The following is an 18,078-nucleotide window of genomic DNA, read 5'->3' on the forward strand; positions in this document are numbered from 1 at the left end:
GCTTCAGTCGTTCAACAGTCCGGGGTCTCCGCTGTTGTATTTTACGCTTCATAATGCGCCACACATTTTCCATGGGAGACAGGTCTGGACTGCAGGCGGGCCAGGAAAGTACCCGCACTCTTTTTTTTTACATAGCCTTGCTGTTTTAACACGTGCTGAATCTGGCTTGGCATTGTCTTGCTGAAATAAGCAGGGGCGTCCATTAAAAAGACGGCGCTTAGATGGCAGCATATGTTGTTCCAAAACCTGTATATACCTTTCAGCATTAATGGGGCCTTCACAGATGTGTAAGTTACCCATGCCTTGGGCACTAATGCACCCCCATACCATCACAGATGCTGGCTTTTGAACTTTGCGCCGATAACAGTCTGGATGGTTCACTTCCCCTTTGGTCCGGATGATACGATGTCGAATATTTCCAAAAACTATTTAAAATGTGGACTCGTCAGACCACAGAACACTTTTCCACTTTGTATCAGTCAATCCTAGATGACCTCGGGCCCAGAGAAGCCGGTGGCGTTTCTGGATGTTGTTGATAAATAAATGGCTTTCGCTTTGCATAGCAGAGCTTTAACTTGCACTTACAGATGTAGCGACCAACTGTATTTAGTGACAGTGGTTTTCGGAAGTGTTCCTGAGCCCATGTGGTGATATCCTTTAGAGGTTGATGTTAGTTTTTGATACAGTGCCGTCCGAGGGATTGAAGGTCATGGTCATTCAATGTTGGTTTCCGGCCATACTGCTTACGTGGAGTGATTTATTCAGAGTCTCTGAACCTTTTGATGATATTATGGACCGCAGATTTTGAAATCCCTAATTTTCTTGCAATTGCACTTTGAGAAACGTTGTTCTTAAACTGTTTGACTATTTGCTCACGCAGTTGTGGACAAAGGGGTGTACCTCGCCCCATCCTTTCTTGTGAAAGACTGAGCATTTTTTGGGAAGCTGTTTTTATACCCAATCATGGCACCCACCTGTTCCCAATTAGCCTGCACACCTATGGGATGTTCCGAATAAGTGTTTGATGAGCATTCCTCAACCTTTTCAGTATTTATTGCCACCTTTCCCAACTTCTTTGCCACGTGTTGATGGCATCAAATTAAAAAATTAATGATTATTTGTTAAAAAAAAAAAAAGTTTATCAGTTTGAACATCAAATATGTTGTCTTCGTAGCATATTCCACTGAATGTGGGTTGAAAATGATTTGCAAATAATTGTATTCCGTTTATATTTACATCTAACACAATTTCCCAACTAATATGGAAACGGGGTTTGTACATCGGATATACATAGTAATGTAAATTATTTTAGTAATAAAAAATCATTAACGAATGATGATCAAACAAAGATACAAATATACAATGGTATAGTTAGAAAACATTTGTGTAAATAAAAGGCCTCCTCACCAAAAACACCCTACCCTTAAAGCGCCCCCCGCAACCCCAAAAGGAAAAAAGCGGTAGGAAATGGATGGATGGATGGATAGATGTATTCCATTTGTATTTACATCCAACATAATTTCCCAACTCATATGGAAACGGGGTTTGTAGAATTCACAGTTTTCCAGGACATTTTTCCCATTCAAAACAAATTGGGCATACCGTATTTCCTTGAATTGCCGCCGGGGCGCTAATTGATTTAAAACCTCTTCTCACTCCTGCGCTTACCAAAGGCATGCGGTAAAAGTAAGCATGCGCTAATTATTTTAAAACCTCTTCTCGCTCAGCCACTTACCAAAGGTATGCAGTAAAAATTTGAGTGTGATGTAAACTTGGACCTTAAATCCTACTGAATAGCTCTTAATCTACTTCCCTTTATGCGATTTCAAATTACCGGTATTGAAATCAGCCTCCTCCATTTTGAAAATGATGACAGGGGAAGTGTCACTCGTGAGGTCACGAGTTTGACCAGGCGGTAATACTAAACATACGCTAATTATTTTGGGAAGCGAGTTTGACCCGGCAGTAATTCAAGGCAGGCGCATACTATATGCCCTGCGGCAATTCAAGAAAATACGGTATTTCAAGCTTCCACCATTTACACATTTTTCAACCGATTCAAACCATTCCACCATTAACATATTTCACCATTCTGGAAATTCAAAGAACCCTTTTTCCAAGTTCAAAAAAATTCCAGGATTTAACAGAATTCCTGGTTTTGTAAAGCCCTATTTCCATCCTTTTTTCTGGCGACTACTCCTCCCACGTTTTTTTCAACGCATTTCCACCATTCAACCGTCAAAACATTCCTTTTAATTGGGATAAAAAACTCAGTAGTTTTTTTAACTGGAATAATTCCCGGTTTTCCCGAAATTCCATATATTCCGTAATACCATTACTCAATTCAACATGTTACTACTTCAACATTTCTCGACCGATTGGAAAAATTCCAGCACCAACCATTTGAGCTCATTCAGACCATTCAAGTTGCTTACGATTTTCCCCAAAAATTCCCTTTTTCCCGAAATTTACACATTTTTGGGAATGGGACATTCTTCAAAGTTCCACAATTCCCACATTTTTCATCTGATTCAAACTGTTCCAACTTCAAAATGTTTAGCATGTCTATTTCAGCAATTCTAAAAAATAAATTCCAAGATTTCAGTTTAACTTCAGCAATGGAGCATTCACACGCAAGTCCTTCAGGTATTGCCTCATCTAGTTAGTATTAGTATTGCTATAGTATTATAGTATATACAGTAGAATATTAGTATTAGTATAAATGGTATCAAATAAGTATTTTAAAATTTAACATACACATAGATCTATCGATGCAAAGAGTAGGAGCCAAGGAAGTTGTTGTGGCTTTTGCAGCCCTTTGAGACACTCGTGATTTAGGACAATATAAGTAAACATTGATTGATTGATTGAAGAATAGCATCAATTTCGTAATAAGTCAATACAGTCGGCCCTATGCGGCTTTTATTGGCTAAATTAAAAATAGTCAAACATAAAAAATGGCTACACACACCGATCATCAATACTACAGCAATAACGGCCACAAGAAGAGACCAAAACAATCAAGGTGCGCTGTCCAATATCATGGCCACTGATTGGCCCAGGCTCAGGCTATTACTTAGTTCATTGGATTAAATTAGGGGCGTCCAAATTTTGGCCCCGGAGCCACAGACAAGAGTTTTATTGGCCCGCAGCATATTGTCGGAAAAACAATCGTGCGATTGTAAGGGGGAGAAAAGCATCCATCCATCCATTTTCTCTATTAAATAAAATGGAATTTAATCCAAAAAGCTTGCATTTTCAAACTAATAATTGTTAATATTATAGTTAGTTACACAATGTTTTGTCTTTTAATTGTCACGGTCCGGGCGCACCCCAATGCGCATTCATCTGTGCGCTGCGCTGAGTGCACCTGCGCGCGACAGTCCTGCAGCAGCTGCAATCGATCAGCAATCTGCACACCTGAAGGTGATTCTTAAGCCAGAGCAAATTTGGGTTCCAGGCCAGAACGTAGCGACCTGTCCCCGTACAGTAAGCGAACATATCTAACAATGCTATCAATGCTCATTCTCTCTCTCTCTGTGTTTTTTCCTCCCCCGTGTTCATTTGTCTCGCGTTCCCGTGTCTTGGCAGCAGCATTCTCCCATCCCCTGTGTACGAGCTGTGTTTCGTCTCCCCATATTCTCCTTTGGTTCCCTGGCTGCCCCTTTTTGGATCTTGACCTCGCGCCTGAACACAGACTCTTTATACCTCGCTCTTGCCCCTGACCTCCTGCCTGTCCCTGGATCTCGTACTTCCGCCTCTCGCGCAACACTCCTGGGAACACTCAGTGAATCGCTACACATAGTCACATCACACACATTTTTGGATTAAACACTTCATTTCATATTGTATATTATAATAAATAGAGCTAAAACTACGTCCTTGCATCTGTGCCGTAACATTAATAGATATAATATGTTTGTAGTACACCTCTAATCTAAAATCATACAAGTTTTTAAAATAAAATAAAAATACAAAGTTTAGTTAGTTAGCTAATTAGAAAATAAAAATAAGACTTACTATTACTTAATCAGAACAATTACAACAATTCAATTCAATTCACAGTATATATTTGTACCATGAATTGATTAACGTGGACCCAGACTTAAACACGTTGAAAAACTTATTCGGGTGTTACCATTTAGTGGTCAATTATACCGAATATGTGCTGAACTGTGCCATCTACTAATAAAAGTTTCAATCAATCAATCAATCGATCGATCAATTAATCAATAAAAAAAAAACGATAATAAACACTGATAAATGTGTAACTGAAAATTAATAGTTTCATACAGGCAGAATTTTGACACACTAGATTATGCATTTATTCAATGGTATTATTATCATTATCATTCTATTCTTACAGGTGGAAAACAACAGTGATTAAAGCTGACTTTGAGGTATTCGGCTGCAAAATTAGCAATAAAAAGTAAACATGCAAAAATGTTGGGAAAAAAATGTCAGAAGCAGCACTTCGCTGCCTCATGTCACACATATAGAAGAAAAAGTAAGAGAGAAACCAATTTCTACCATATCCTGTTCCTTATTTTCTATTACGCCTTATAATATATTTTGATATACTAAGTTTACAAAGTTTAAAAATACTTTTGAATGATCTTAGGCTTTTTAAAGCTATATACAATGTTACTTTGACACATGGTACCGTTCAAATACCCAGATAGAAGTAGGAATACAAAGATGCAATAACTTAACCCTAAATCATCTTATAATCTATTACACATTATAATAAATTTCGGAGTACCAAATTTACACATAAAAAAGTATTTGAATGATCTTGGAGTTTTTCAAACAGGTTTCTTTGACTCATGGTGCCGTTCAAATACCTAGATAGATGTAGGAATACAAAGATGCCATAACTTAACCCTAAATAATCTTATAATCTATTACACCTTATAATGAATTTCAATGTACCAAATTTACACATTAAAAAAGTATTTGAAGGATCTTGGGCTTTTTCAAATATATTACTTTGACTCATGTTACCGTTCAAACACCCAGATAGAAGTAGGAATACAAAGATGCCGTAACTTAACCCTAAATCATGTTATCTATTACACCTTATAATGAATGTTGATGAACCAAATTTACACATTAAAAAAAGTATTTTAATGATTTTGGGGGTTTTCAAACAGGTTTCTTTGACTCATGGTACTGTTTAAATACCTAGATAGAAGTAGGAATACAAAGATGCAATAACTTAACCCTAAATCAATTTATAATCTATTACACCTTATAATGAATTTTGATGTACCAAATTTACACAGGAAAAAAAGTATTTCAATGATCTTGGGATTTTTCAAACAGTTACTTTGACTCATGGTACTGTTTAAATACCCAGATCTCAGTGGCAATACAAAGATGCTGTAATTTAACCTTACATCATCGTATTATCTATTACAACTTAAATAGAATTTTGATGTACCAAATGTAAACATAACAAAAAAGTATTTAAATGATCTTGGGCTCTTTCAAACAGTACATTTGATTTATGGTACTCTTTAAATACCCAGATAGCAGTGGGAATACAAATATGCCGTAATTTAACCCTAAATAATCTTCTTATCCGTTACAATTTACATAGAATTTTGATGTACCAAATGTACACATTACAAAAAATAGTCAAATCATCTTGGGCTCTTTCAAACAATTACTTTGACTCATGGTATTGTTTAAATAACCAGATAGCAGTGGGACTACAAAGATGCCGTGACTAAACCGTAACTGAGAATGGTAGGCTGAATAGCTGTATGGTTTGATTAAAGCCACAAACATGATGATGTTCCAGAATCCCAGTAACCTGTGCTGCCGGTATGCCACGCACCTATTAGGAGAGTTTTGGGGTTAGGTATAACCCAAACCCCCCGCAAGTCCCTTAGGGTCTGCCCTTGTCATGTGGACAGCCATTTCGGCAGTTGTTGTACGACCTATAACATTTAAAGCTGGGGTACTTAAATCTTGTGTAAGCAGGCAAAATTTAAACTCTCAATCCCTAGCTCTATGGAAGTGCACAAAATTGTGCTTGAGACTTGTAAGTGCACACGCATAGGTTGTTGGCAGTCATAACTTGCATCCAAGGTTACCCTGGTTCGTATTTTGTTGCGGAAAATAAATGACTCGGTAACACACGTCGCCAATCAAAATGATACACAAAATATAGGAACATGGAACATTAGGTGTCTTGTCTAGAAGGGAAACAGCTACTTGGAAATTAATTTCTTTCTGACCAAAGTTAATTCAAGACTGGCCCGCAATGCCCTCCATCTTGATTACCCCGGACCAATATTTATTCGAGTTTGGGCTCTTCTTTAGTTTTTTTTAGACGTACAGCGTATTTCTTTTCTTCCTTTTTTTTTTAGCAGCATATGCTGTAACAGCAAGCGCAGGTGTTGCAATCTTTCCAGGCGGGTGTTCAGCCCCCATGCTTTACTGCAAACAAGTTTGCACCGTGCACGCACTTCACTATATGTATAAATTGAATACAATAAATTAAAATATCAATATGTCACCTGCGTCATTCAAGTTTGCAGATATACAATCCATTCTAAAGAACAAAATCTATACCAAAGAAGTGCTACTTTATTGTACTTGGAAACTATTTATTTAGTATTTGTAGTGAAGCTAGCTAAAACACCAGCATGCTGTGACTTCGGTAGAATCCTTTAAGCTAGTTTTAGCACACCCTGCACCATGGAACCGATTCCGTCAAAAACTTCATGGATGGGCGCGTCGCACATGAAGGCGCAGGTGGTGACCAGCTTGTTCTTCTGGTCCACGTGACTCTGGCCTACAGCTGCGCTCACGTGCTTGCAGCCCAGCTGGTTGATGGTAGCGGCCGTCTCCGTCGTGTTGGGGTACCTAATGGTGAAAAAAACAGCGGCTCTAGTCAGGTTTTAATCACGTGCTTGGTTGAAGTCGATCCGAAGAGATTCTACGGACTTGTCGTGGTTCTCCAGGCCAACAGTGACCTCACAACCGGGGAACACTTTGGCGGCCAGGACGGGCGAGATGCAGCAGAGGCCGATGGGTTTGCCCTCGCCGCGGAACGCCTCCAGCACGGCCTTGACCTCAGCATTCACAGAGCAGTCCTTGCCCTGTACCGCCCACGTGCAGAGGTTCTTGGCTGCCCCGAAACCACCTGGGAAAATATCAGCTCAACAGTTAAAAGCAGTTTTCTCAAACAAGTGTATCTAAAATTTTAAAAAGGACTCAAAACCCATACTGCAAATGCTAATCCGAACAGTAAACTTCAATATTTTAGGGTTATGCTTCAACTGTTATTTTAGCCGTTGGTCCGTACATCAGAAATAAATCAGGTCATTTCTCTCCCCTAAATATAGACAACATGATAGCAGACACCATAACCTCTCGATTGAAGCCTTAAAACCCTGATATAAAACTCTAACCCAAATTTGAAACCCGTTCCCAGTCTGTAAGCCAAGTAACCCTGACTTGCAATATTAATGTTTGTTGGAACTAGGGCTGGGCGATACGGCGTTTTTTTAATATCTCGATATTTTTAGACCATTTCACGATGCATGAAATATATCTTCCTATTTTGCCTTAGCCTTTAATGAACACTTGATGCATATAATCACAGCAGTATGATGATTCTATGTGTCTACATTAAAGCATTCTTGTTCATACTGCATAATATATGCTCATTTTAAACTTTCATGCATAGAGGGAAATCGCAACTAAGTCAATTGACCAAAACTGTATTTATTAAACAGTTACCAGCGGAGGAAGTGACACCAGGAAGGATGCGCCCCCACACAGGAAGTGACGTCAGAAAGAACACGCCACAGCCAGCTTCATAATAAAGCGGTTTCGTAACTCGGTGCTAAAATACTGGAAATATGGAGGCAAGTCATCCAGACATGCTCGTGTTTCTCCTTCCATCTGCACAAACGCTTGTGGAAATGATACATGAACACCTTAAGAGAAAGCGATTGCAGCTATTTAGGACATAACACTTCTCAGACGACAAGAGAACTTGCCAATGTCCAGGTCAGTTATGATTCTCCTTACCGAAAAACTCTGCTCATTTGTTGAAGGAGAGTCAACGAGAATGCGGGCTCCCGTGGATGTGATAAAAAAGGTAGTGTGTGCTTTGTATTACCTGGCTGTCGAGGGAAGACCACGTAAAACGACGAATGCTTTTGGACTGGAAAAGCAGATTGTCTCAGTTATTGTCCGCCATGTATGTCTCAGACTCAACGTCTAGTATATATACAATATTTCCTTGAATTGCCGCCGGGGCGCTAATTATTTTAAAACCTCTTCTCACTCCTGCGCTTACCAAAGGCATGCGGTAAAAGTAAGCATGCGCTAATTATTTTAAAACCTCGTCTCACTTACCAAAGGCATGCAGTAAACATTTGAGTGTGATGTAAGGATACCATCATGAAAAGCACATTTAATAAAAAAAAAACGTTATTATGATTATTAATTTCAGCACCGAAGGCTTGGAATAACCTACAATCAAATATTCAACTTAAAACCCTTGTTACATTAAATGAGTTTAAAGCTTCTGTGAAAGGATTGCAGTCTACCTTGTCTGTATGCACATGTGTCATATGAGCAAGTTTTAATGTTGTAAATGTGATGTTTTATGTGTTGTTTACTGTTTTTAATGTAACCTTGCTGCTGCCCTCTTGGCCAGGTCTCCCTTGGAAAAGAGATATTTGATCTCAATTGGATTTTACCGGTTAAATAAAAGCTAAACAAAAAATACATGAAAAATAGTTTTACCTTTACTTATAAATGAAATCCATGCCAGCTCCTTCTGATCAAAAGCATTGATAACTTGTTTATAGAAGTATTCCTTATCTTTCTTCAGTTTTAAAAGTCTCTCTGTCTCAATGGAGATCTTTCTTTATTACCTTCTGCCATGATTGAAAGTCCAGTTTAAGAAAACTGCTATCAGACTAGAGTTGTCCCGAACCGATATTTGGATCGGATCGGCCGCCAATATTTGCCAAAAAATGCGTATCGGCAAGGCATGGGAAAATGCCAATCTAGATCCAGTTTTTAAAAAAACTCCGGTCCGTGTTTTCCAACGCACCGATTTAAATAATACATTCCACTCTTCTGCTGCTCCCGAAGCTCCGTTCCGCATTTTCCAGCACACCTTCAAAACATCCACAGGTCTTTGTTCTAACTGTTCAGACAGCCGTGTGAATTAAAAGTTACGGTAAAAATGTCAGCTGTGTGGGATTATTTTACCCTACAAAACTAAAAAGATGAAAAGGTGAAATGCAAAACATGCCACAATAAAGTCAAGCGTGGTGGTAAAGTTGTAAGACATTTTAATGACTCTTGCGAGTGAGAGGCTTTTTAGCACTTATCATAAATAGACACAGGAGCAGGCTGACACCTGAGCATCTTGAAGTGCTCGTCTTTGTTAGAAAGAACCTCCCCATTATGCTCTGACTTCAATTGTTTGCCCCCCCTGACTGGGGCAAACAATTGAAGGGAGTGTGTTTTTTTTAAGTTTACACTTGTTCGAGAGCAAGTATTGATGCTGAGTTATAGACATTTTATCCCACTCAGGTTGTTTGTGTGTTTTGCTTTTTTTAATAATGTTAACAGCATTATTTGCACTTTATACTGTTCACTTTTTTACTGTTTAATGATGCCATTTCTGTTTGTCATGTATATTTTTTGATATTTTGTGTTTATCCTTGAATACCAATTATTGTGTATTAGTCAAACTCACCTAATTCAGCTGGCTAGTTGTTATCAAGAGTACTAAAATCCTGTTCAGCATGAATCTGACAACTAAGTAGGCTAAATAACTTTAAACTTTAATACATGCTCGGATAGGCCAGTATCGGCCAATGTCGGTATCGGATCAGAAGTGCAAAAACCTGTATCAGGACATCCCTATATCAGACCGCTGCTATCAGTTAGCTCGGGTGCAGGCGACGACAGAATTATCCTCGAACAACTCCCCCTCCCGTTCTGCTCCGTGGGTGATATCTTTATCCCACCGCTCCCAACATGAATGTTATTGTTTAAATAATACACTGGGTATTTAGGACTGGAACATGCTTTATTTCAGCCCGGTTGTTTACATAGCCAGCAAAGGTCCGTCGTGCACCCGCCGCGTCATATCCGTCCCAGCACGATCCCGTCACTCATTTCACTTCTTCTGCAGTCGAATAGTCGCAAGAAGGATCACTAGCGCCCTCTACCACCAAGAGGCGGGAGTCATTTAATGACTCATATTTAACACACGCAGCTACGGTATTGTGACGGTCTCAAGTCGTCGTCTTGCGGGTTCCCAGGACCACCAAGTAAGGACATGGGTTGAGCAGTTGGACTTTGTTTATTTTTCAATAAAACCTCAGTCCAGGTCGCTCTTCCGCTCCTCCTCCCCGCTCGCTCTCTGCCATCTTGGGCAGGGCTACAGCTAGCGTGCCTTGCCTGCCTGTCGGACCGTCGGCTCCACAGGTATATTAATAAAACATACCTGCTTACTGTTCTTTTTAGCATAACAGTATTCAATAGCTTGGACCTTAAATCCTACTGAATAGCTCTTAATCTTCTTCCCTTTATGCGATTTCAAATTTTTGAAATCAGCCTCCCCCATTTTGAAAATGATGACAGGGGAAGTGTAACTCGTGACGTCACGAATTTGACCCGGCGGTAATACTAAGCATGCGCTAATTATTTTGCGAAGCGAGTTTTCACCCGGCAGTAATTCAAGGCAGGCGCATACTTTATGCCCGGCGGCAATTCAAGGAAATACGGTAGTCACCAAAAAACGAATAGTGAAGGCAAAAGAGTGAGGAATGTCCTGACCAGATATCTAAATCCCGAGATTGATTGTTGTAAAATGTTCTTCATCATATCGTGTACTTCTAGGTGTCGAAAAAAGATTTGATTGATTTTGTGATGGCTCAGGTGTGATTAACTACAATACGGCCCCACCGCACACTGGATTCCAGTTAATTGAAATACCACAACACTGGATATTGTTCAGAAAAGTTAAATTTAAGAAATTGCACACAAAGCAACACTAGAGGTGACTATGACGTGTGCATTTTCAGCGCATGCGTATTAGGTTGCGTTTCGCCGGCTGAGGGTCTTAAACGACGGAATTTTGTGTGTGTGGATAAGGATAAGGTTAGGTGGGATTTACCCTGGATAACCTTATCCACCTTAGTGTAGAAGGGGCCTTAGTCACCTGGGAAGATGATGGCGTCATGGTCTTTGACGCTGAGTTTGGAAAGGTCCTGGATGTCGCCACGGGCCAGCCTGGCGCTCTCCACCAGCACGTTTCTCTTCTCCTGGGAGGGCTCACCTTTCAGGTGGTCCACCACATGCATCTGCTCCATGTTGGGGGCGAACATCTTCACCTACACCAAGGAAGAGCAATGGTCAAAATGAGTTGATCAACAGTAATAAAAAAAAAAAAACTTCAGAAAAATTTTTTAAAAGGAATTTTACCTTTGCAAATATTCATAAATGTAAGTTTCTCAATATCCGACCTGTTATTTGTGCCTTTAAAAAACTATTACAAATGTACTTTAAAACGTTTTCTACCTCTAACAACCAAAAAGCTGTGCAAACTATGATGCTGTGCTCCAAATTTGGATTATTTACAGAACTTTTGTGAGCCTATGGCTTTATGATCTACGAGTCGGTGGTGGCGGGCACTTTCTTGTTGTACGCCGTGGCCTGCTGGGGCGGCGGACTGAGAGCGGGGGGTTAGGGGGGGACGCAAGCAGGCTGGACAAGCTGGTAAGGAAGGCCAGTAACGTGGTGGGAGTGGAGCTAGACTCTCAGGCGGTGGTGTCAGAGAGGAGAAGTCTAGCGAAGCTCCTAGCCATTATGGACAACACCTCCCTCCCACTACACTCGGACCTGGGCGGAGAGAATGAGCACGTTCAGTGGAAGGCTCAGACTCGCAAAATGCAACACGGAACGACACAGGAAGTCCTTCATACCGACAACCATCAGACTGTACAATGCATATGTTCCTTTTTGACTGTACTTAATTAAATGTACAATGTATTTATATTATTCACAAGTGAATAATGCTGTATATCCATCCATCCATTTTTTAACACTTGTCCCTTTCAGGGATCGGGGGGTGCTGGAGCCTATCTCAACTGCATTCGGGCGGAAGGCGGTGTACACCCTGGACAAGTCGCCACCTCATTGCAGGGCCAACACAGATAGACAGACAACATTCACACTCACATTCACACACTAGGGCCAATTTAGTGTTGCCTATCAACCTATCCCCAGGTGCATTTTTATTTCTGCATTGGGAGGAAGCCGGAGAACCCGGAAGGAACCCACGGAGTCACGGTGAGAACATGCAAACTCCACACAGAAAGTTCCCGAGCCGAGGATTGAACTCAGGACATTCGTATTGTGAGGCACATGCACTAACTTAATCATGCAATTTATTTTGACTGTAAAAATTATTTTACCTTTACTGCTGTACGCTCAATGATCAGATTAATGTATACGTCAGTACAAACAAGAGTGAGGAGACTCCGACTGGTGTTCTGGCTTGCAAATTTTACTCCAAATACAACCTGAAAGAACTTTAGATAAAGCTGTTACCAGGCTAATAATAATAATGATGGCTAATAATGCATCCTTGTGAGTATTTAATCAAAACTTATGCTTTTTTTCAAGGCTTGCTAACACAAAAAGTATTTTTTTACTCAATATGACAGTATTGTTCTTAGAATCCTGAGAGAATGCGAAAAAAGCAATAAAAATGTATTCCAACATAAGTCCTAAACCAAACATGCAAAATGTCTAAAAATGCCTGCAATATTGCATCTGTGTGAGTTTTACTAGAATCAATTGTTTTTTTAAGGTTTGCAAATACAAAAATTAGGTTTTAGTCACTATGACAGTATACTGTCACACTCAATATGACAGTTATTTAGATATAACTTTAAACCATCCATCCATCCATCCATCCATTTTCTACCGCTTGTACCATTTGAGGTCACAGGGGTGCTGGAGCCTATTTCACCTGCATTTGGGCGGAAGGCGGAGTACACCCTGGACAAGTCGGTCGCCACCTCATTGCAGGGCCAACACGGATAGACAGACAACATTCACACACTCGGGCCAATTTAGTGTTTCCAATCAACCTATCCCCAGGTGCATGTCTTTTGGGGTGGAAGGAAGCCGGAGTACCCGGAGGGAACCCACAGTCACGGGGAGAACATGCAAACTCCACACAGAAAGATCCCGAGCCCGGGATTGAACTCAGGACCTTCGTATTGTGAGGCAGATGCACTAACTTAATCATGCAATTTATTTTGACCGTAAAAACTCTTTTACCTTTACAGTTATACGCTCAGTGATCAGATTAATGCATACGTCAGAACTAACATGAGTGAGGAGACTCCGACTGGTGTTCTCGCTGGAAAATTTTTCTCCAAAATACAACCTGAAAGAACTTTAGATAAAGCTGTTACCAGGCTAATAATAATAATAATAAGGGCTAATAATACCTGAAATAATGCATCCTTGAGTTTTTATCTAAACATGTGCTTTTTTTAAAGGCTTGCAAACACAAAAAGTATTTTTTTACTCAATATGAGAGTAATGTTCTTAGAATTCTGAGATAATGCAAAAAAAATCAATAAAAATGTATTCCAACATAACTCCTAAACCAAACCAAACATGCAAAATGTCTAAAAATGCCTGCAGTGTTGAATCTATGGGAGTTTTAATAGAATCAGTTGTTTTTATAAGGTTTGCAAATACAAAAATAAGGTTTTAGTCACTATGACAGTAAATTGTCACACTCAATATGACGGTTATTTAAATATAACTTCTTAACTAGTGGTTCTCAACCTTTTTTCAGTGATGTACCACCTGTGAAAAATGTTTTTAATTCAAGTAGCCCCTAATCAGAGCATAGCATTTTTGCTTAAAAAAAGGACTATGTCATCAGTTTCTGATTTATTAAATTGTATAACACTGCAAAATATTGCTCATTTGTAGCGGTCTTTCTTGAACTATTTGGAAAAAAATATATAAATAAAGATTTCTACATAAAGAAGTAATCATCAACTTAAAGTGGCCCTTTGGGGATTATAACAGAGATCCATCTAGATTTATGAACTTGATTCTAATCATTTCTTCACAAAAAAAATAAATCTTTAACATCAATATTTATGGAACATGACTACCAAAAAATCTAGCTGTCAACACTATTGCATTTCTTTTCACAGTTTATGAACTTACATTCATATTTTGTTGAAGTATTATTCAATAAATACATTTATAAAGGATTTTTGAATTGTTGCTATTTTTAGAATATTTTTAAAAATCTCACGTACCCCTTGGCATACCTTCAAGTACCTCCAGGGGTACGCGTACCCCCATTTGAGAACCACTGTTCCAAACCATCCATCCATCCATTTTCTACCGCTTGTACCATTTGGGGTCGCGGGGGGGTGCTGGTGCCTATCTCAGCTGAAATTTGGGCGGAAGGCGGCTTACACCCTGGACAAGTTGCCACCTCATCACAGGGCCAACACAGATAGACAGACAACATTCACACTCACATTCACACACTCGGGCCAGTTTAGTGTTGTCAATCAACCTATCCCCAGGTGCATGTCTTTTGGGGTGGGAGGAAGCCGGAGTACCCGGAGGGAACCCACGCAGTCACGGGGAGAACATGCAAACTCCACATAGAAAGATCCCGAGCCTGGGATTGAACTCAGGACCTTCGTATTGTGAGGCACATGCCCTGCTGCTGTATAATAGACTGTATTTATAGTATTCATATGTAAAAAATACCTAAGTTTTTATTGTCTATGGCAAATCTGGGCAAAATCACATGCGGCCCGTTAAGCTTTTCAATCTGGCCCGCCGGACATTCCCAAATATTTTTTTTAGATCTTTAAGATGGAAACTGGAGCTGCCATTATGATGTGCAGTCATGTTTCCTAACGACCGTGAGTCTTCAACGATACTATGTATTTCAATGGTTGGAATCTGCGCTTTTTGATGATATACCAGTTACTATGGTCGTCTAATTAGTTACTATGGTCATCTAATTAGTTACTATGGTCATCTACGTCACAGCAGCTCAGACGAGGCACCAAGCCATGTGGGCGGGAAGCGTGTCCACAGATGCGGAAGGAGATTTTCACAAAGTTCTAAACCTTAGTGATATATCAGATACATCAGATTGTAAGTGGGTTTATTGTGTACCCTTTGTGTTCATATTTTACTGTTAAAAATAATAATAATAATGGATTAGATTTATATTGTGCCTTTCTATTGTTAGAATACTCAAAGCGCTCACAGAGAAGGGGGAACCCATCATTCATTCACACCTGGTGGTGGTAAGCTACATCAGTAGCCACAGCTGTAGACTGACGGAAGCGTGGCTGCCAGTTTGCGCCTACGGCCCCTCCGACCACCACCTATCATTCATTCATCATTCATTCACGAGGGGGCAAGGGTGAAGTGCCCTGCCCAAGGACACAACGGCAGCGATTTGGATGTCAATAGGTGGGAAGCGAACTTGCAACCCTCAGGTTTCTGGCACGGCCGCTCTACCCACTACGCCATACCGCCCGACCCACTATGCCATACCATGTGTTTGTTATTTTATTGTTGCGTTTCACTTGATTGTACAATGTGTCAATCGAAAGGGGGTGTGACGGTCATATGTTATCAATGGTCAGTGTTTTATCCTCAATAGAAAAATGCTAAATTCCAATACGTTTTTTAAGGCAGTCTGTCATATCGTCTTTAGCATTGAATCAGACATTATTGTGAGGTTTTGTATTAGTGTTCATAAAAATAGATATACCGGCCCCCAGACACATTTTTTTTCCTTAAACGTGGCCCTGGAGTCAAAATAATTGCCAGGCCTGGTCTACCTACTCAGTGGCCTAGTGGTTAAGAGTCCGCCCTGAGATCAGTAGGTCGTGAGTTCAAACTCCAGCCGAGTCATACCAAAGACTATAAAAATGGGACCCATTACCTCCCTGCTTGGCACTCAGCATTAAGGGTTGTAATTGGGGGTTAAATCACCAAAGATTATTCCCGGGCGCGGCACCGCTTCTGCCCACTGCTCCGCTCACCTCCCGGGGGGTGATCAAGGGTGATGGGTCAAATGCAGAGGATAATTTCGCTACATCGAGTATGTGTGTGACAATCATTATTACTTTAACTTTAACTATTGTGAGCAAACTGTTTGTACTGTTTATGTCCCAAAGGGATTAAGCGGTAGTTAATGGATGGATGGATGGTTAACCCAAACGACGTCACTTTCACCTACACTTGCACCTCCTCGGCTCAAATGCACCAAAATGGCGGAGGCTTCGTGGATCTCGCTGCCATCGTAGACCCCGCAGCCCGCCAAAACCACGGCTACTTTTTTGCTCATCTTTGCAGAGTAAGACTTGTGATTCCAGGCGTGGACAGCGGTGCGTGTCAAGAAGTTACGACCACAGACTGGAAGGAGGCTGAGCATGGCTGACTGTCAGGCAGGACAGAAAGGAGGGCCTTTCTGTCTTCTTCGGTGGTCGCTACTCTGCTATGTTGTGCAACAGCGGCCTTCACCGGCGATAATGAATATTGCAGTCAAAATTGTTTTTTTGATTGAGACTTTTATCAGTAGATTGCACAGTACAGTACATATTCCGTACAATTGACCGCTAAATGGTAACACCCGAATACGTTAATCAATTCATGGTCATGTGCATTGTCGTGTATGAACATATACATATTTAAGCAGATTTGTAATTTAAAATTCTAGGGGTTAAAACTAAAATTGGCTATCTGATAAATATTAGTTTCTGTTTTCGCGCTTAACGTTTTTCTTAGGCGAATCTGCTGTCAGTGCTTTCAAACTCGTGATATTTAAATTGTCAACAAAACAACGAGACCTACCTATTCAAGCAGATTTGTCATCTAAATTATAAAGTTTAAGAATAAAACTGCCTTTCTGGTAAATATAATTTTTTTGTTTTTGCTCTAAATGTTGTTTCTTTTGGTGAATCTGCTGTCGGTACTTTCAAACTCCTGATGTTCAAATTGTCAACAAAACCACGAGACCATACATATTTAAGCATATTTTTAATCTACAATTCTAAGGTTTAAAGAAGATAACTGCCTATATTACTTTTAGTTTTCGCTCTGAAAGTTTTTCTTGGTCGACCGGAATGAGAATCAGCACCTCCAAGTCCGAGTCCATGGTTCTCGCCCGGAAAAGAGTGGAGTGCCATCTCCGGGTTGGGGAGGAGACCCTGCCCCAAGTGGAGGAGTTCAAGTACCTAGGAGTCTTGTTCACAAGTGGGGGAAGAGTGGATCATGAGATCGATAGGCGGATCGGTGCGGCGTCTTCAGTAATGCGGACATTGTATCGATCCGTTGTGGTGAAGAAGGAGCTGAGCCGGAAGACAAAGCTCTCAATTTACCGGTCGATCTACGTTCCCATCCTCACCTATGATCTTATCCTTTCGGTCATGACCCAAAGCTCATGACCGAAAGGATAAGATCACGAGTACAAGCGGCCGAAATGAGTTTCCTCCGCCGTGTGGGCTCTCCCTTAGAGATAGGGTGAGAAGCTCTGCCATCCGGGAGGAACTCAAAGTAAAGCCGCTGCTCCTCCACATCGAGAGGAGCCAGATGAGGTGGCTTGGGCATCTGGTCAGGATGCCACCCGAACGCCTCCCTAGGGAGGTGTTTAGCGCACGTCCAACCGGTAGGAGGCCACGGGGAAGACCCAGGACACGTTGAGAAGACTATGTCTCCCGGCTGGCCTGGGAACGCCTCAGGATCCCCCGGGAAGAGCTGGACGAAGTGGCTGGGGAGAGGGAAATCTGGGCTTCCCTGCTTAGGCTGCTGCCCCCGCGACCCGACCTCGGATAAGCGGAGGAAGATGGATGGATGGATGGATGGATGAATGGAAGTTTTTTTTGGGGCGAATCTGCTGTCGGTGCTTTCAAACTTGCGATGTTCAAATCGTCAACAAACCCACAAGACCATACCTATTTAAGCAGATTTTTAATCTACAATTCTAAGGTTTAAGAATAAAACTGCCTA

The 18,078-nt window shown here is 40.8% G+C and overlaps 2 protein-coding genes across 3 annotated transcripts in view; one reads left to right on the forward strand and one right to left on the reverse strand.

The window, feature by feature from the left end:
• Nucleotides 1–6,579: 6,579 nt before the first annotated feature.
• zgc:162944 (uncharacterized protein LOC569993 homolog) lies at nt 6,580–16,565 on the reverse strand. Of its 2 annotated transcripts, none has more exons than XM_061879790.1 (4): nt 16,310–16,565; nt 11,213–11,384; nt 6,958–7,156; nt 6,580–6,876 (listed from the first exon to the last, which is right to left on the reverse strand). In XM_061879790.1, exons 1-4 carry the CDS (start codon nt 16,502–16,504, stop codon nt 6,681–6,683), a joined length of 762 nt encoding a protein of 253 aa, XP_061735774.1. In that variant the 5' UTR covers nt 16,505–16,565; the 3' UTR covers nt 6,580–6,680. The 2 variants fall into 2 exon arrangements, with proteins under 2 accessions (XP_061735774.1, XP_061735775.1); XM_061879791.1 differs by lacking the exon at nt 16,310–16,565 and adding an exon at nt 11,476–11,693.
• Nucleotides 7,851–18,078, forward strand: part of cln5 (CLN5 intracellular trafficking protein) — a 32,072-nt gene continuing 21,844 nt past the window's right edge. Inside the window, exons 1-2 of the mRNA XM_061879788.1 lie at nt 7,851–8,028; nt 12,112–12,342. The gene's annotated coding sequence lies outside the window, so the exon portion shown is untranslated. The remainder of the gene's footprint in view (nt 8,029–12,111; nt 12,343–18,078) is intronic.

Source organism: Nerophis ophidion, linkage group LG19, assembly GCF_033978795.1.
Source record: "Nerophis ophidion isolate RoL-2023_Sa linkage group LG19, RoL_Noph_v1.0, whole genome shotgun sequence".
In the NCBI taxonomy this organism is placed as follows: domain Eukaryota; kingdom Metazoa; phylum Chordata; class Actinopteri; order Syngnathiformes; family Syngnathidae; genus Nerophis; species Nerophis ophidion.